This window comes from Telopea speciosissima, chromosome 9 (genome assembly GCF_018873765.1).
Source record: "Telopea speciosissima isolate NSW1024214 ecotype Mountain lineage chromosome 9, Tspe_v1, whole genome shotgun sequence".
NCBI lineage: Eukaryota > Viridiplantae > Streptophyta > Magnoliopsida > Proteales > Proteaceae > Telopea > Telopea speciosissima.
Genome location: NC_057924.1, coordinates 15,195,899 through 15,216,902, shown reverse-complemented (window position 1 = coordinate 15,216,902; position 21,004 = coordinate 15,195,899). Strand labels below are relative to the sequence as shown.

Below are 21,004 nucleotides of genomic sequence, written 5' to 3'. Positions count from 1 at the left end.
TTCCCATATGGCCTCCATCAAAGATTTTTTGAATAGCAAATTTAAAATCAAGGATCTCTTAAATAATTTTTGGGTTTAGAGGTTGTCCGTTCCAAGAAATGCATCTTCATTTCTCAATGAAAGTATACACTGGATATCTTGGTTGAAGTCTATCTTCTTGGGGCCAAAATTGTAGCTTTCCCAATGGAGTGAACCTGAAGCTTAACCCAGGTGATGGAATCCGTTTCTCTGAACCTGGTTCTTATCGATGTCGTGTTGGATGACTGCTATACTTGACCATCACGAGACCGAGGATTACTTTTTCAGTCAATGTTCTTAGTCAATTCATGCAATCCACACATCGACCTCACATGGATACTGTCACTCGCATTCTTCGCTACCTCAAACTATGTTTTGGATAAGGGATACTTTTGACGGCTTCCAATGATTTCAATTATCAAGTTATTAGGATTTCGATTGGGCCAGCTTCCTTGGATATAATCCTATATCCTGGCATATAAAGAAATAAACTACCGTCTCCCACTCCTATATCGAGGCAGGATACTGAGCCATGGCCACCACCACTTACGAGCTCATTTGGCTTAAAAGTGAAGTTCAAGACTTAGGAAGACTTAGGTATTGCACACCTTCAATCTATTCATCTCTATTGTAATAATCAAACAACTCTACATTTACCTCTAACCCGATCTTTCATTATCGTACGAAGCATATTGAGTTAGATTGTCACGTTGTTCAGGAACGATTACAAGCGGGGATCATCCAAACTCACTACCTTCACACTGAAAATTAGTGTGCCGACATATTCAACAAACCTCTCGGCAAGGAATAATTCCACTATCTTCAAAACAAGTTGAGTGTTTTTTATTTACACACACCAATTTGAGGGGGAGTATTACAACTATTGCAGCTTGTGCTCAATTTGCTCAATTACAACTATGATAGCTCACTAATGCTCACCCTCTCCTTTGATTCTATCCATATTGATCTCGAGCCTTGATAGAGTTTACTTTTCTTATCTTATTGCAACAATATATTATTCTTTAGGATTTCTTACTGATTCCATTGTCAATGTAATTATATTTATTTTCTCATTCAATGAATTCAAATCAAACTGGTTGAGTTCTATCATGGTATTAGAGGTATTCTGAGACATCTCTCTCCCTTTGTTTGATTATCTCCTTGAACAATGATTAAAGAAGCTTTCTCTCTTGTCTAACCATCTGTGATGTCAATCAACCAAACCAACCCTGCAACATCTCTTATTGTTGCTATTCAAGCTGCACATGGAGAAGGATTTAACATATGTTCGGCATTTTTTTTCCGTTACTTTGACAATCTAGAGATGTTGCTTGTTACGCATCCATTGACTAGCAAAAACTATCATCTATGGAATAAAGCTATGATGACAGCTCTCTCTGCTAAGAAGAAACTTAGGTTTATCAATGACACCATCTCTAAACTAGAGGAAGCATATCACACCTTTCATTCTTGGAGCTACTGCAACACAATGGTCCTTTTTTGGATTTAGAATGTTGTTTACAAGGACCTCACCAACATCATCTACTTTGACTCTACAAAAGACGCATGTGACGACCTTTAGGAGTGATTCTCACAAGAAAATGTTGCTCAAATTTATTGCATTATCCATGATATTTTTATTCATACTCAAGGTCAACTCCCTAATTATCCTATTACACAACTGTCAAAAGATGTTAGGATGAGTTGGATTCCTTAACCAGAATACCCAAGTGCTCTTGTGGTGCTATGAAAGATGTTCTACAGTTGAAACAGAATGAAAGAGTCTTCCAATTCCTCATGTGATTAAATGACTCATTTATAATATTCTGACCATGGATCTCTTATCATCACTGAGCAAAACTTATGCTCTCATTCTGCAGGATGAAAAATATCGTGATAGAAGTAAAGGAGAGGGTGAGCATGACAAAACTATTATAACTATAATTGAGAACATTGAGCAGGAGCTGTAATATTTGTAATAAAATCTTTAGGTAGAAAAGTCCTTGGTATGGTTGGATGCAATTTGTTATCACCTCAAGATACAAATAAAACCCATATGCTACAACTTAGAGAGAGAGAGAGAGAGATTGTGTAAAAGTTTCATGATTCTAAATCTCCGTCAAAGCAATTCAAGGTTATTACTTTTTGTTGATGTATTGCTATTCCAACCCATACCAGTCCAACTTAGTTTTACTATCTCCTACAAACATGTTTATTTGATCAAGTTGAAATTACAATTTTTTTCTGTTTACATACTCTTCCACAAAAAAATTTTAAAAAAAATAAAATTAGATAAGTAGGGTTATTTTCCCTACTTTGTTTTGAGAGGATCCATTTAGCCGACCCCATTAGTTGGGAAAAGGTTGTGTTGTTGTTGTTGTTGTTGTTGTAATGATTCCAATAACCCAAGTTTAGAAGCTTATTGCGGAAGGCCATTAAGATTATAATTCAACAATATCACTTGTGAGCTATATATAGTGGACTCTTCCTTTGGCCTTTTGGTGGTAGAACCTAATGGTGGAGAGGCCACCCAACTTGTCTCAAGTGTTGAAAAAATTCCATTAATATTCACTAATGGATTGGATATTGATCCCAATACTGGGATTGCAGCATCAGGTTCCATAGAAGGTAGTAATTTCTTCTTTTTTACTTTTATGAATTATTGATTTTTGTGGAATATACATAGGTTTTTCGTTTATGGATGAAGCTTGGTCAACCTTGATATTATAACTTTTAACAACGAGAATTTTAGATTTGGGATTTGGGTATAATTGTACATCCAAATTTACACGTCCTAATTTTGATACCACTTATTGAACCTTAGGTAGAACTTATCATTAAACCCTAGACATTAAAGAGAGAGTTTATAACTTTTACATTGGGCTACTCACAATCAATGTGAAATTTTTTTTTATTTTTTTATGTAAGTCTTTCAATTATTAGGGATTAGTATATTAAAACAATTATGTGGCTTTCTTTTAGGGCCCGTTTGTTTGTCGGATAAAAATGGGATAGGCAAAAAGGGGTGGGAAAAGTATATTATTTCTCCACAAAATACCAAAAATGTGTGAGTTTGGATACATGGGGTGGGAAACTTCTAGACAAGCTCATTAAATGCATTTATTCTTGTCTAGTGAGGTGGCACCCCTTTTTTTTCCACCCAATTCACTTTCAAAGTCCTACCAATTTTGGTGAATTGATAGGACTTTGGCACTATTTATAGAAAAATTACTTTTGAGTCTATCTCTCTCCTCTTCCTATTTCTTTTCTTTCCCATGGAATCCCACCCCATGTCTATTTCCTCTCTTTCCCACTAAATCCCACCCCACTACAAAATGCATATTCTATTATTTCTTTTCCTTGTCAACCCAACCCACATGTAGGCCCCACCCTCACAAGTGTTCCACCCCTTTTTATCCGACAAACAAACGGGGCCTTAGTGAACATTTGACAATAATCCTTAGTGGTGACAAGACATGGAGACTAATAAAATATGATCCGAGCATAAGGAAGGTACACTGTTACTCCAAGGCCTTGACTTCGCAAATGGTGTTACTGTAAGTAGTGATGGAAAATTTGTCCTTGTCACGGATATAGGTATAGGTAGAATCCTGAGACATTGGCTTCAAGGTCCCAAACTTCTGATGTCTTCATCCAGCCCCCAGGACAACGAGTTAACATCAAAAGCAATGCAAGAAGAAAATTTTGGGTGACAGTGAACCGTTTTGTCGAAAGGCCACATGTCATGCCATCTCCACAAATGTTGTCTATCATACTAAGGGTGTTAGTCGGTATAGTACAGAATATAGATACCAGATACCGTAACATACTGTAATGAATGTGATATGCATTTCTAATACCGATACCATACCAACTCAATATGATTTTGGTACAGTATATATTCAACATAAAAATAGTATAAATTTGATACACAACACGGTATATATTTGCTATAAGCCAGATTGCCATGGTTATTGTAAAGAAAAGGCGATAGTTGGGAACTGAAGATTTAAGAAATAAAGAAGAAATCCCAAACGAGGTAAATAGCTGCTAGTGAAGAGCATTCCGAGCATTCCAACACAAAAGTTGGCAAGACAAAGCATTAAGGTCCATCTCCTGGACACAAGGCGGCTCTGCTACCTTTCTCTTCAAAAACATTTTGTTCGTCCTTTTTGGCACTCAAACCACAAGCTTTTCAAAGAAAAAAATCATCTCTAAAAAATTAGTATGAGAGAGAGAGAGAGCTAAAAATAAGGCTTAAATTCGAACAACCATGTCATCAGAATTAAAAATAAAGATCAAAATCACATGGAGCTCGAAAAATGGAAATCTGAAGCTGAAATGATGAACGAGTTAATTACCAGAGTGAAAGAGAAACAAGGGAAAATCGAGGAGAGAGAGAGACGTAGTGATTATAGAGAAACTAGGAAAAAAGAAAACGATTAGGATGTAGGTGAAGGGTGATTCGGTACGTTCAAGACCCCATACGTGCATTAAGGAGGTTTGTTTGTTTGTTTTTTTTGGGTAAACAAGTCATTAAGGAGGTTTGTTTAAGATGTTATATTTTATAAATGTCTTGGTGTCCTAATTGCTGTGTGGATTGATGAAAGGAAAGGTCTAGGGTTGAAGTCTTGGTGCTATAGTTAAGTGGAATTTTTACCTATAAAAAATAAAGAAAATTTGGCACATTGTTAGCATTTTATGATTTTAGCTTTATTTGATATGTATTTGGTATCAGTATAGATGATTCGATATGATATCAGTACATACCAAACGGTTTCATCATAGAAACCAATACCGTACGTACCCAGAAATATACCATTTTTCCATACCAAAATTGTACCGGTACAGTTTTATACGATTAGTTTCAGTTTTGGTATTCGGTTTCGGTTCTAAATTGATACCCTTATATCACACATTCTCAAGCCATGAAGCTCGATGGAAATGGATTAGTTATGGAAGTGTTCTTTGGTAATGAAGGAAGAATATTGGAGGCTATTTGTGAAGCAAATGAAAATAATGGAAATTTGTGGATTAGTTCCATTGTCTCCTCTTATGTTAGTTTTTTAAGGGTTTAGGACAAGACTCTTAGTAGTCTAATCAATAGTTGAAGAGAATAGCTTTTGATTTTTGAAATGAAGATTCTATATTTTTACTAAATTTATTATAAAAATTAATTTTCAATGTGTTACGGTGCAATACCTCTTTGCTAGATCGTAAGTTTGCTATGAACAATTATGGTTCTATAATATTTATTAAACAATCTCGCTCTTATGCTTCAGTTGCTCTCTCTCTAGCCAATAAGGTTAGAACAGAGAAGCTCGGATGTATATTGATGATAATGTACTTTCTTGTTTAAATTTTAATCTTTTATGCATAAAAAAAATGTGTTATGTTGGAATGCAAATTATAGGAATCCATAAAAATTTTTTCTTTTCTTTTTGGTTTGGTAATACTTTACTTGAAATTGCCATTTTTGAAATTCTGTTGAAATACCATGGGCTCTGTTTGATTGCAAGGGGAATTAAAGGGAAGGGAAGGAAAAATTTTCAAACCTAAAAAAGAAACTTTTGTAATCATTATCCTATGTGATTGTATAACCTACTTCAATTTCTTACCATATATAGTAAATATACATTTTACATGTAAAATTTATTTTACATTTTAAACCAAAGGGAATTGGATGCAAAGTAAAGTGGAATTTAATAACCAAATATGGAATGATTTGGAGTTATTGATATTGTCACATGGTGTCACATGGGGTAATGTTTATAAAAATTCCTTTTTTAAGTATGAAAATTTCCCTTCCCTTACCTTTAATTCCCCTTGCAACCAAATGGTGAATCATTCACCTCTTACCGTCTTTATATTGGTTGTAAACTACAAGTTTCCTATGCGTTAGGCTCCTCTACAATGAGGAATTTGTGCATCAGGATGTGTGCCAGCCAGCCCAACCGTCGGATGCCTCATTGTGCGGCAAACACATTGGAGAGGAGCCGGATCTGTTTCCTATATCACTTTCCTTAAAACCTTACTTTTGACCAGACACCATTTTGGAAAAAATTCTATTATATTTTTATTCATTGCACACTACTTTTTTTATTATTATTATTATTATTATTATTATTATTAGTATATTTCACTTCACTTATAAGCAAAAACATTGCTTTTAATAGTGGTAATAGGGGATCAGGTGGGCTATGCCAAGTTTTTGAAAACCTAGGTCCAGCCCAAGGTCTCAAATGCCCAGTCTAAGCCCGGCCCAACTCGATCTTGGTAACAGATATCCAAACCCCAGTTGAACCCGAGATCCAGCCAGGTAGGATTGAGCCAAAATTTAACAAGAATCAACACTAATCTCCTAATTTATTATGCTGGCTCTGGGATCTTACTTGAATGCACCAGAGCTTGAGAACTTAAGCTGGGCTTTTCCTACCGCTTCAAGTTTGTGGGCCCATTTCAATCTTCAAGAGGGTTATAATGGGCCGGGCTTATAGACTTGAAAGAAAAACCCGTTGTGACCCAGTCTTGGGCACTTGTTTCTGGTCTTGGACTTAAAATTTTTTGTCCAAGCATGGGCTTGGGCTTTACTTGACAAGCTTTTTAAATCCAAGAAAGACCCAAGCTAGCTTGAGTTTATTGAGCAGGTCGATGTCGGGCTTGAAAAAATAGGCCCAACAGAGGCCCAAATTGATTAAACTATATATGGATCTAGCCCTATATATAGTTCAGGCTCAGGCTGGGGTGGACCATTGGGATGGACTGATGCCGATCCAGCCCGGCCGTAAAACAATATTTTCAGGCCTATCTCGAGCCAATTTGTTCAGGCTAAATCCATAGCCCAACCAAACATAGCCCACTATGGTATAGAAGGAGTTGGGCTCACATTCACGTACGTGAACATACAAGAACGGCTCACAGCCGTCAAGATGGAATCCACCCCGTGGGACCCACATGGGGTGGATTCCATCTTGACGGCTGTGAGCCGTTCTCGTATGCTCACGTAAGTGAACGTGAGCTGGACTCTCTTTCTCCTTGGATTCAGTTAAACTATTTTGTAGAAGGTTGACAAACCATTTCCCAAGGTTTTATATGATCCAACCACTAAGTGCCCTTGGGTTAATATGAGTAAACACTATTGTTAGGCTAAAGGGATATTGGGACAGTCAAATATTAAGGTAGTGTTTGGTATGCATTTTAAGTCGACTTCGCATTCTGGGATGATAAAAGTAGTTGTTTTAATCGCCTGAGAATGTGATATTGACTTAGATAGTGAAGAAAACCTTATCTAGGTAGTGCCTCAAAGAAACATGGTAGGCACAAATATGTATGTGATAATTGTTCTATAATAGCAATGCTTCAATTAGGGGTGCAAAGGGCTGGGTTGGGCCGGGTATTGAAAACCCATACCAGTCGGGCTATGATAATTCAGCCTAGGCTCAGCCTTGTTGGGCTTAGCCCTGTTTGTTTTCTCAACTTTACATTATTTTTATATAAAATAAAAAATGATTTAAAGGTAATGTTTATAATTTAATATATTAAATTAATGATGAATATTAAATGTAAATTATGTTAGTTAATCCATGGCCCTTACCTTGATGCATCTTGAATACATCTTTATATATATATATATATATATATATATATATGGGAGAATGTTCTCTGTGCCGCAGCCCAGCCTACGCCCACGCACATGGGCAACCTGTGCAAGGGGACAGAGTGGTCATTGCACCCACCCCCATGTGCCTGGGCATAGACTGTTCTGTGGCATAGAGAACAACACCCCACTAAAACAGCCCAAGACCAAATCTAGGCTTAGAAATCTCAGCCCTGGCTTAACCTGCGGGATGAAAAGCCCAGCCCATGGGTTGAAAAGCCTAACCTATCTGTTTTATGATCAGTACTATTCAGAGTTTTAGATCATTTAAAACCCGTACCATCTATTTCCATTTTTTTGGGTTCCAATTTGCTAACTTTGATTTAGACTTTAGATAGGAGAGACATGGGATGGTAAAATCCTTAAATTTTTTACCAGGAAAAAAAATTTCTTCACACATGAAAAAAGGAAACAAAAAAAACAACTTATATGGTTTGTAATTATTATGGAGATGGTGAGGAAAACAGTAGCCTCGGGCCTCCTGCGTAGGGCTTAGAAGACAGGACATGACATAACAGACATGACCTTTGGATAAGGGTGGGGCCAATGAAAAGAAGCCACGCAATTTGGGCTCTTTGCCGACTTGTGCTTATGTTCCTTCAAAAGCCCATTGACGGTCACGTTCTCCATATGTCACTGCACAACATCATAAATTAGAGCTGCCCCCAAAAGCGTGTGTTGCCGACGCACACATATCCCATGGGCAGCCTAGGAAACATTGGGTCTTCCTTAAAGACCCCGTTTGGTTAGATTTAATATGCATATATTTTCTTGACAAGTGAATTGGAAAAGTCTAGGCATGTCACCTGGTCCCTGTGTGTTCCGTGCTCCCATTGGTTCATGTTTTCAGCGTATAGTAAGTGGTTATGCCAAATCCTCTCCTAGATGTGAAATATGTTTTAACTTCTTACCAAAAAAAAAAATATATGTTTTAACAAAAAGGGAAAAATATAGAGATACCCTGTCAACTATGGCCTGCTTTTATGTACACCTCCTCATCTTTAAAATTTTTCACATACACCTCCTCATTTATTGAAAGTAAGTAAGTTAGTCCATCAAACAAACTACGATTTAGGACCAATTGTCCAAATTAAAAATTTGAAGATGAAAATACCCTTTAAGGGTAAATACCTTTTTTTTTGGGTAAACTTTAGGGGTAAATACTAAATACTCCTAAAGTGGATAACATGGCTGCATGCACACCGAGTTAACTCAGCGTATCAAAGTGGGCAACATGGCTGCATGGGCAGTAATAAACAAATCCAGTAGTCCATACGGTTAGTTTATTGTCATTGGTGGGTCTTCTTCCATTAAATTTTCCTTTCTTTCTTTTTCGTCTTTGTGTGTATAATAGCATTGATTGTTTACAAATGTTGTTAATTCTTATATGTTGTCCTTAATCCATTCTTATATGTTTCATACAAAATACCCCTATCATTTGAAGTGTTGGGAGATGTGAGCTGTACAAGGGATTGAGGGAGTGATGGGGGTGGTGAAGTAAATTAATAGAGGTGGGATGGGGTCGGTACAAGAGAGATGTGCCCAACTTTAGGGGTATTTAGTATTTACCCCTAAAGGGTATTTTTGTCTTCAACTTTTTAATTTTGGCAATTTGCTCCTAAAATAAATGGCTGGGGAGTATTAACGTTTAAAACTAAACTGCAATTAGCTAGTTTGATGGACTAATTTATTTATTTTCAATAGATGTGGGAGTGTATTTGAAAGGTTTTACAGATGAGGGGGTGTACATGAAAATAAGCCATAGTTAAAGCGGTTCACTATATTTTCCCCTAAAAAAAATTTACTTTTAAGCATTTAATTGTAATGGAAACACAAATATATCCTTGGAAAGTAAAATATATTATACAGGAAATATAAAAATATCCCTTCAAGTCCCCTTCATCATTTCTCTTGCAACGAAAAGAGAGCAATACTTTCCCAAAAAAAATAAGAAAGGGAACAATAAAACTAAATGGAAAAAGATTTCTACCGTGACAAGAACATGGGCATATATTCCTTAATAAACTGAAACCCCCCCCAAAAAAAAAACCCCACGTAGGCAATCTGGGGATTTCTTCCCATACTTTCCTATAAAGAGTTATGAGTCTCGCATTGATAATTTTGAGGTAAAATTTCACGCCGAAACAAATGGAGCCTAAATGAAATCGTTTTTTCGACCGTGACTGATGTGGTGTGGGTGATTCCTCCATGGGTGGAATGAAAAAATTGTGCCCTAAACTAAAACTTAAAAGATTTCTGTTTGAAGTAAAATTAATTTTTTTAAGAGAAAAATAAAAAATAAAAAATATCAACTTGATTATAATAAAACTAAGCCTAGGATCTCTATTATCATAACCATATCAGCAATTTTTCAATTGTAATAGTTTGTGGAGGTGATATAATGTCATCAATCACATTCTTAGTGATATAAAAAATATGATCATTTTGAATTAGCATGACAACTCTTTTTTTTTTTTGATAAAAGTGTAATCACACAAACCATACATCAATCCTAAAAGGTTAACCGACTTTTAGGACCGTGGAATGGTTTATATACACAACACACAGCTTAATCACACAAACCACACACCAATCCCAAAAGGTGTCTACCTGCACATATCCATTTTATTCTCATTCTCATATGAAGCTTTTAAAAATAATTGAGAAAGCAATTTTGGTTGAGATGAGATAAAAATTTGATACGGCTAATCCCTAGGACATCCTATCTAATCCAATTATAATCAGTTAGATCAAATTTTATTATGAGTAGGCCATTTAATTACCATCTAGTGCAATGGTTAAGGATTGCTACATCCTCAATCAAAATCTGCCTTCACCCCAACAACAAAAAAGTTATAAACCTTCTTTCTTGGGGTCAAGTAGATAACTTTTTTTTCTTATTTAAGTTTTTCTTTCTTGGATCGAGATTTCCTTCAGTCATGGTCAATGGGGGCATCCATTCATCGAGGTGGTTGATGAGTGTGCATGTGGTATCGCGCAACAAAAGGGGTAATGTTAACCATTTATAAATAGAGGGCGGACATTTAGGACCCTAAGATGGTGGATTTTCCTTCACCGCGCGCGGTCAAGGAAAATTTTGTCCTCCTTTATTGGATAATATCCTGGTTTACCAAATTAAGATCAGCCACTAAAATTCATAGCCTCAATGTTAATTAAACTTTACAGCCATGCATATAGGCTTTGTCCATTGCTTTCTATCACATGGCTGTTCAACTAGCAACAACTCTTTGTGAATCTATTGTCCATATTATCCTCTAATCATATTGTAAAATCATGTTAAAAGACGTATCTACATGTAGAGAAATAGAGATTTGAAAAAACGTTAATTTAAAGGGTTACAACTTTGAAAACAATTGGACCAATGAAAAAACATTATAACGAGCCAAAGATTGAGATGGACCAGACATTATTATTAATACATGGTTGATCTAGATCAAAACCTAACTATCTCATGGTTAAAATGGCTTGGTTGTCCTTAGGTGGAATAATATACCTAAAATACAAAATGTATGGAGAGATATTTTTCTTAACCCTCTCACAGGCCGGGCACTGTGAGATGACGCCTCTGTCCCCTGGATAGATACCTAGGCGTGCTCACCCATTGGCCAAAAATGCTTGTGTAGAGACCTTGCGACCAAGTAGAGATCTCTTGCCCATAATCTAATTAGACTGATTTATTTGTTCTCTTGTGATGAAAAGATTTCCTGTCTTTATTGCAGTTGGATGGGCCTCTAAGGGCATGACAGACTTATACAATGGGGGGGGGGGGGAATAATGAATCTCTTTTCTCTTTATATGGGTGAATTAAAAACTTTCTTATAATCATTTAAGGATAAAACTCCCTTTTTTTATTTATTTATTTATTTATTTTTTGGTGTCTAAACAAAGAGGATAGATTTCTGAAAATTTGGGTTCACATGTTTTTTTGGGGGTAAAGGATAATTTATTCATTGACTTGAGTACACATGGAAGTTGGATCACAAAGATCGATCCACTAACCACGGAGTAGATATTAGTCATACTGTCGTACAAGTGTCATTGACAAGGCCTTCCTAGCAAAGATATCGACCACATTATTGAATTCCTTAAAAATGAACTAGAATTCACATTAGCATGAGTTTCCTGGTAGTGGAAATTAGTGAAAAACTCTTTATTGATCAACAAAAAAATCACCTTTGCCACTCTTTGTAGAATGTAGAGATAATGACAAAGTCAATTATGTATGAGGAAGGGCAATTTCAAATTGTATGCCTAATTAATGCGCTTCAGCTTTTACTTCTCAAGATTGGCATGATATGAAATCTCCTGAAAAAGCAAGGGAGAAATCTTGTTTATTAATTTTTTCTGTTTTTGGGGGGTATAAAGTAGGAGAGGCATATGAAATTATGAAAAAAATTTCTACTTTTGGAAAGAAAGTTATGAAAAACTTTTTGGGGGGAGGTTTTTGTACATGGCCGTGTATGATACACGGTTGTGCTTTCAACCATTGGATGGGCATGACCGTGTACAGTACATGGTTTTTAATTCCTACCAACGATAGATGACATGATCGTGCACCATGCACGATCGTGTACGAAACCTTTTGCTAAACGTTTTTTTGGTAAAAGTTGTGAAAAACTTGATCGTTTCAAAATGTGATTTACACATAAATTTGCTACCAAAAACAAGAGAAAAAAGAAGAAAGAAAAGAAACCAATTTCTATATACCTTCTATTACAATCTAACCAATTTATTATTACAGCCTTAAATGAGTGTTATTTCCTAATCAAGCTTAAATTAGTCAAGTTGGAATGCCAATTTGACACGTGCATGACAGTGTGGATCCCATCTTAGACTCTTTTTTTTCGGGGGTGGGGTTAAAAATTTCTATTTTAGAACTTCACAATTAGCGAAAATTACAGGCAAAAACTGAAAAACCACATTCAATGTAATTTTGTTGTTAGCAATTTAGCATAGCTTTTATCAAAGTTTCTTATATGAGAAAAGTTATGAGAAAAGTTATGAGAAAGGTATAAGCAATATCAAAACCTGCTAAATATACATACATATATAAATACTTGGGGAAGCAGTTTTCTGTTCGGGAGTGTGGTCTATGCCAGCACTCTCATGTGTCTATCTCTCTCTTCCTTAAAATAAAGGGGTAGAGGTGTCTTTTCACATGGGGAGGGGAGAGATAGACTCATGGGAGTGCTGGCATAGGCCACACTCCCGGATAGAGATCTTTTTCCCAAATACTTATTAGGGAAAGAGATTTGATGGCCAGAGGCGAATTGAAAGCTAAACAATAATTCTAAAGATTCTTCAAGGGGTAAAAATAGAAATGTCTCCTACATTACCTGTTATAAGTGGAAATATATAAACGTAATTTCATAGAGTCATTCGATCTGAATATTACATGAAGAACATGAGTTAGATGACAGAACAGGAAGACCTAGGATGTAGAAGATCATAACATGAGTGATGCTATCTGGTTGTGTGCAGTGCGTGGCTCCTGTGCCTAGACACAGAGCCTCACGAAATGATCATCGTGCTCTCAAGGATTTTTGCCTTTCAATGGGACTGCAACGATCATTTTACATGGCCCCATCTAAGTGCAAGAGTCGCCCACCACATACAATCAACCAAGTAGCGTTCTTTCCCCTAAATACTCATAAAAAAAATGCATAAATACTAAAAGAGGTGAATTAGAATGGATTTAAGTGAAAGAAAGAATCTATTCTGCGATGGTGATTGGAGGAAAGAGTGAGTATTATACTATTATCATTAACTCTCACCTGTTATTAGTGAAAGTCCAAAATACCTTTCTCCAGTCTAATCAGAGCCCATGGATGAAGAGATTCTCTTTTCACCATGGATTAAGAGAAACTAGGTTGAAATGAGACTGTTGTATATTTCTTTAACTATTAGTGATCGGGCCCACCCAGAGATCCAACGGTTGGATATGAAGATAGGAACGTACATGTAACGTTGAGTGCATTAAAATATATATTACCGTTGGTTCACTGAGAAACTGCCACGTGCAAATTGCTAATTATAAACAGAGAATAAAAATCCCTATAAATCGCAGCTAAAGTTATTACACGTACCGATAGAGAAGGAAATGATTCAATAAACTTCCTTAATTTGCAACGGTAACATCATTAGCGGATCTCGCTATATATGTCAAACCCAACCACGATTTGATTCTGTCACCTTCTGTATCTCTTTAAACTTTCTCTATTTTCCTCTCCAATCTTTCCTTTCTATTCTTATATTCCTTTTCTCTCTATTCTTCAAGCTTTCTGTCTGTATTTCTTGCTTATAAAGCTAGCCTTAGTGTGTGAGAGTCTCAGTTAGTTTTCTGGGTTTTCTGTTGCTTATTATTCTCTGTACTTATGGAGTTGAAGAGACTCAGTAGTTTTCTTGTTGCCATTTTAATGGGTTTTATTTGTTCTTCACAAGCTTATAATTTTTATGTTGGAGGAAGAGATGGATGGGTTGTGAACCCTTCTGAGAATTACAATAACTGGGCAGAACGAAATAGATTTCAAATTAATGATACTCTTGGTAATCAATCTCTCTGGTTTCTCTCTGTAAATTCTTTGTTTGTTTTAATTTCTATTTATGATTTATTTGTTTGTTTTGTGGTGTTGTGTTTATAGTGTTTAAGTATAAGAAGGGATTGGATTCTGTGTTGGTTGTGAATAAAGAGGACTATGATAGTTGTAATACAGCGAAGCCTATGATGAAGATGGACGATGGTGATTCGAAGTTCACGTTTGATCGATCTGGTCCTTTTTACTTCATTAGTGGAAATCATGATAACTGTGAGAAAGGTCAGAAGTTGATCACCCTTGTTTTGTCTGTGAGACATCGCCCTATACTTTCTCCTCCACCTAAGGTTCCTGCACCTTCAGGGTCTCCTTCTCCAATGGCTTCACCTCCTAAGGGTATGTTACCTTCTCCTATGGCTTCACCTCCTAAGGGTATGTCACCTTCTCCTATGGCTTCACCTCCTAAGGGTATGTCACCTTCTCCCATGGCTTCACCTCCAAAGGGTATGTCACCTTCTCCCATGGCTTCACCTCCAAAGGGTATGTCACCCTCTCCCAAGGCTTCTCCTCCAAAAGCATGGTCACCCTCTCCCATGGCTTCTCCTCCAAAGGGTATGTTACCTTTTCCCATGGCTTCACCTCCAAAGTCTATGACACCTTCTCCCATGGCTTCACCTCCAAAGGGTATGTCACCCTCTCCCATGGCTTCTCCTCCAAAGGCATGGTCACCCTCTCCCATGGCTTCTCCTCCAAAGGGTATGTCACCCTCTCCCATGGCTTCTCCTCCAAAGGGTATGTCACCTTCTCCCATGGCTTCTCCTCCAAAGGGTATGTCACCTTCTCCCATGGCTTCACCTCCAAAGTCTATGACACCTTCTCCCATGGCCTCTCCTCCAAAGGGTATGTCACCTTCTCCCAGGGCTTCTCCTCCTAAGGCAATGACTCCTTCTCCCAGGGCTTCTCCACCAAAGGCAATGACACCATCTCCCATGGCATCTCCACCAAAAGCAATATTGACACCATCACCCATGGCTTCTCCACCTCATGTTGCAACACCTCCATCGCCATCATCATCATCATCATCAACATCTACTGCTCCAAGTCCGGTTGTAACTCCTCCACCAGCTCCAGCACCGTCGAAGTCGTCGGCACCGTCGGGATTAGCAGTCTCAATTAAGTTGGTTACATGGGTTTCTATTTTTGTGAGTTTATTAGCATCTGGTAGCCTTCTGTGAGTTTTCAGCTATGAATTAAATTTAGTAGGAAGCATTAGAATTGGGGTTCTTAGGTTTTAATCTGTTATATCCTTTAGTAAAACTTATAGCTTTGATTCATTTTCTATAATGGAGATTTGAGAATTTTTTTATTCTATAGTGCAAGTTTATTAATATGGTAGATGTGAATTAATGGTGGAAGGTTGCTTAAGAAATTGAAAATTTTCCAAAAAAAAAAAGGGGAGAGAATGAGAAAAGATCAAATGGTGGATATAAATGGAAAATTTGAGTGTATGTAGATGTAACACGTGTCATATGATGGATGGTTCCATATATATAAATATAGAAACATGACAGGTAGAGAGATCGATCTTTTCAGTTCCTCTTCTGCTTTATTATTATCTGCGTTCAGACTTGAGAGAGTCGATCACAAGCGTGAGCCATGAGGAAGACAGGGCTCCTGAAAACTAGGGTTCTGGTCTATCTCCATTCTTCAGTCAAAGAAAATTAACTTCACTTGCCCACCAACTTTTTCTTTCTGAGCTGGTTTTCGCTCTACCGACGGTCCGGTCAAAAGTCCAAACCGGGCCAACTCTTGGACTGGTTCATTTATACTTGGGCATTTTTCTTTCTCCTTTGCTTTGTCTCTAATTTGGAACGGACCGGCGGTAGGGCGATAAGTAGTCGATAACCAGCTCAGAAATAAAAAGTTGAGTGTGTAATTCACAAATCTCTAATCAATGGAGTTGTGCTTAAAGCGATTAGGTAATTGGGTACACTTCAATCAACTTAGATGGGAGACAATGTAATAACTGGTAGGGTTGGACACGTGTTTCACATGTCAATGGATGTGACAATTTTCATATGCTTTCTTAAAAAAAAATTTCTCATACAAAATTAAGATATGAATGAACGAATGAATTTGATTAGGATCACTTTTAAGGATGTCAAACGGGACAGGTCTGGATAATTGGGAGGATTTGAGTCCTTTGTAATGCGACATGATGTGTAGTGCATATTCAACGGCCTACATTGCTTGGGACAGTTTGTTCCACCTCTTTAACAGTTCTAAGCACTAAAGTCTTGAATAATCAAAGGAAAGTAGTCTTTCTGTCAGTGAGTGGCCTATTCTATAGCACTCCCATTGTCCCATGTGTCTATCTCTCACATCCTCAAAATAAGGGGGTAAATATTTCTTTTCATATGAGAAGGAGAGAGAATCATTGGGAATGCTAGCGTAGGCCACAATCTCGGACAGAGTTCTTTTTTCTATAATCAAATATGTACAAAATTCCTAAGTATATAAATAAATGGATAAAGAATGCTAACCATTTGTGTGCAAGGCGTAGACACAATTGGGCGTGCAATGACCGTCAACCCTGATAAAAAGGTAGAAATTCCAGCTGCCATGGCGGGGGCTGGGCGATCATTTCATGCCCAGTTGTGTCTAGGTGCAGTGTCCATTCCTTGCATATGACCGGATGACCATTATCCCATAAATAAATTTCCCAAGAATACAAATAATTGAATATATCCTTAAGCATAAAATATTCAAACATCAATTCTTAAGAATATAACTCAAAAAAACCCAAAATAATTGATAACCCTTAGTTTTTCTTTGTGATTACAATATAACTCTTATACAAGTTATAACTATTAAGTACTATTACTAAAAAAAAGAAACTATTAAGTATTAAATAATCCTAAATAAGTAATTTAGACATGTTAAACAGGTTTAGTGGTTTCTGTTCTAATTGGTTTCATTATTGGGCTTTTGGCTCTGGACCCATTGGGAAACCATCCCAGAACCATCTCATCTCATTTAATAATCGGTCCCAAAACCAACTCTTATAAGTCTATAACCATCCTATTTAGTAATACAATTGGATCAATTCCGAGTTTTAGCGGAACGAATCAATAAAATGACCAAAACGCCCTCATCTTCCCCAAATCGATTAAGGTTGAAACTGAAAAAATTTTCTCCATATTGGTTAGGGTTTGAACCCATCTGGAAAGCAAGAGATCTGCAGACTTGATAATGATAAATCATGGCTTATGGGTTTGGACTTTCTTATGGCTTCTGTGTTTGTTTCGGCAGATCGGAGCCTGAAATTTCAGGGTTCAAGGTACAAAGGACATGAAGAGATCCTTCAAATCTCCGGTATTTCCGTTATCGTGGCATTCGAATGAATTAGATTACCAACATGTCTGGCCTGTAAGTCCTTAAATCTCTGGTATTTCTCTTTAGGAATCCGTTCTTATGACATTTAATGTTCGTTGAATTGCTTTATGTGTTATTTAATTGATACAAAAATAAAGAAGAATTGGCATTCTCGATTTTCATGCTCTAACTTTGGAAGAAGCTGATTTTATTGACAGGATATGAAATTTGGATGGGAAATCGTTGTGGGTTCACTAATCGGATTCTTTGGAGCAGCGTTTGGGAGTGTTGGAGGTGTTGGTGGGGGTGGGATCTTCGTTCCCATGCTTACCTTGATTATTGGGTTCGATGCGAAATCATCAACAGCAATTTCAAAATGTAAGAGTTAAGATGCTTCTGTTTAAGATAGAAATTCCTTTCTTGCTTTCCAGATAGGTTCAAATCTCAATCAATTTGGGGAAAAAATTTTCAGGACATTTTTGTTATTTTATTTTTTAATTTTGGTGGGTTATTATTAGAAGGGTATTCTGATCATTAGATTCCTTAAAACTAACATCTAACGTCACAAATTAACGGTAGAAACCAAAGTACTATAATGTTTTGAAAGTAGGAGAAAACTTGCAATTAGAAAAGTTATAGAAAGGCATTTGGATAAATAGATATTTTCAAGGGGCATTTGTCAAAAAACCAAAATTCAAATATATAAGAATTTTAAACGTTCAAATTTAAAAAATATAGGACGAAAAAAATGACAATACATTCAGTAAAACAAAAGCTGGGCCATACTCACATTTACAATCCCACATCGAATATATAAGAGGAGGATGGAGAGAGAGAAAATAAGAATAGTACAATGGAGAGAGAATAAGAATGGAAAGAAGGAAGATAGAAAGGGACGAAAGGGACGAGGATGGTGGAGATCTAGAGAGAGTGAGAATAAAAAAACTGAAAGAGGGAGAAAGAGAGAGAGAGAGAGAGAGGGACAGAGGATGAGAGAGAATAAAAATTTGATTAATCTTTTTCTACCATTCAATCCTACATTGAATGAATATGAGAGTAGGAGAGTTAGGTGAACTTTTAAATAAGGGATTCTCTTATTGATACCTCTCAAGGTGTCAAAATTGGTAATTTTATTATTTTTTACTTTTAGTATGATATAGATTTTTTTTTTCCAATGAAAATAATAATGTCATGTCACATGTATAGTCGAATTTCCTCAGATTGGTAAAGCAAAATGGGGGCCACCTTCGCCCATTGAGTGCTCTACCTCGGGCCATCGACATCATACCCTCTATTACAATTGATTCTGCGGAAAACCAGCTTTATCTGATCTTGGTTGGCCTTTCACCCCTAGCCACAAGTCATCCCCGTATTTTACCACATATGTGGGTTTGGTCCTCCACTGCCCTTCTCGTTCTTGATTTCTATCACTAATAAGTTGGATGTGGCTTCAACGTGGTTAAGCAAAGGGATAAAAATGTACTGATGAGAACACCAAAAATGGCTCTCAACTAAGTACAATGGCTAGCACTAGAACCACCAAGCAAGTCTTTCTACACACATTATGCATGACAATGATATTTTTTAATAATAACATAATAATATATCACTTTCAAAGTATTTTTGAAAACTCTTTTAAATATTGTATCTTAAATAACTTTTAGGAATAAGATAATGGACAATTAAAAGGTGTCATTCAGACATTCCCCTTAAATAAGGCGAAGTGATAGAGAATAAGTGGGAGGGTTGCTTGCCTATTAAAAATGGGAAGAGCACCATCATTAAAATAGTGGTTCACTAATGAATCTTAGGTTATCCACTTGTTAAGAGTTATGCCAAACTCTACTCTATGTAAATCCTATAGTTGATCTTGAATGTCTGTATGAAACACAAGTCATTCCAAAGATGAAGAAAAATCGCTATTACAAAATTGCATAAAAATGGATAACTCTTTTAAATAAAAAAATGAAACCATTGAACAAAATTTACATATTCTATTTGTTTATAGAATTTCCAACTTTTGTCAATTTAGACACTTTCTTACAAAATTGAGAGACCCATTTATTTTAAATAATATCTTATTTTTCCTTTAGGTGATACCATTTAGTTTTTGAGTTTTCCAATTTCAGGTTATGTTAAGTCTAAATTTGACCATCAATTGCCTATTCATCAAAAGACTTCTATTATTGTAAAATTTTACGTTCAAATGATATTTACATGAAAATTTTCCTTTATGTTATTTTTTATTCCAGTTTTTTCCTATTTTTTTTGGTATTTTAAATTAATTAAACAATTAAAAAATCCTATTTTATAATATTTTTTTCACTTTTCACATAAACAAACAGTAATATACAACACTTGACAAAGATCATTTCGATTGCCCAGTGCACCTCACTTGTGCATTTGATGGTGCACCTTTAAACTTCATCCTCTCAGTCTCATGGCCACCGTCGGATGCTCAAGTGTGGTGCACTAGGCACTGCACCACACTTGAGAAGATAAAAATTCTTGTTCAGTCAATTCTTTTTTACCCACTCAATGACCGTTGTGACAAGCTTATTAGGAGGGCTCATGCTTCTTGTAGAGTTACAGGTAAATAACTAACAAATCTCTCATAAAAAAACAAGTAACTGTCAAATCTTTATTGGGAGAAAGAATGCTACCTGAATGTATACGATGCACGGACCTGTGCCCAGACATAAAGCTGTGCAAAATGACTCTGTGCCACCATGGAAAGGTGAAAAAACTTGAGGGCACAACAATCATTTTACACAACCCTATGTCTAGGTACACGGGCCACATGCCGCATGCAATCAAGTAGCATTATCTTTCCATTCGAAATTGAATCAATCGAATCAATTGGGACTGAATCTGATTCTGATCAATTTGACATGATCGATTCTTACTGAGAAATTTCAAGAGTTGTTGATTTTCAATTTGAGTGATAATTCTAGGGTTCTTGAGACCTACTCGATCCAGCGATCCCGATTCCATGTTTAGAAACCCTAAACCCAACCCATATGTATAGTTGGTCCATCTAAACAAACCCATAAAGAATAAATTGGAGGATTAAGCATTTCCACACAGGAAAAGCCAAAAAAAAAAAGGTAAGAGAAATATAGCTTCTATACCAGCGTGGGGGCCAATGAGAGTATACATAAAGGCATGGGTTTGGATGGAATTTTCGATTTCAAATAAGATTTTTGCTCAATAGTTTTCTACGGGAGAAGTGTGGCTTTTGTGTAAGCATGGACCAATGGGAGAATCAAGAATGCACGACGACATCAACAGAGTGGCCATTATCCACTTTGATGGGGGATGGGGCAGTCATGGCTCAAGGGATCAGTATCGTATTGCCCGATACACATGCGATTCATACTAGTTTTGCATGTAATCGATC

The 21,004-nt window shown here is 36.5% G+C and overlaps 1 protein-coding gene across 1 annotated transcript; it reads left to right on the top strand.

Moving 5' to 3' along the window:
- The first annotated feature begins 14,076 nt into the window (after positions 1-14,076).
- Positions 14,077-15,464, top strand: LOC122638669 (early nodulin-like protein 2). Its single transcript, XM_043831520.1, has 2 exons — positions 14,077-14,242; positions 14,338-15,464. Exons 1-2 carry the CDS (start codon positions 14,113-14,115, stop codon positions 15,462-15,464), a joined length of 1,257 nt encoding a protein of 418 aa, XP_043687455.1. The 5' UTR covers positions 14,077-14,112.
- The last annotated feature ends 5,540 nt before the right edge of the window (positions 15,465-21,004 follow it).

Excerpts from the sequence above, each read along its gene's own strand:
- LOC122638669 (XM_043831520.1), top strand. The coding sequence starts at position 14,113 with ATGGGTTTTATTTGTTCTTCACAAGCTTATAATTTTTATGTTGGAGGA. Across the intron at positions 14,243-14,337 it reads TCAAATTAATGATACTCTTG|TGTTTAAGTATAAGAAGGGA; the intron begins GTAATCAATCTC and ends TTGTGTTTATAG.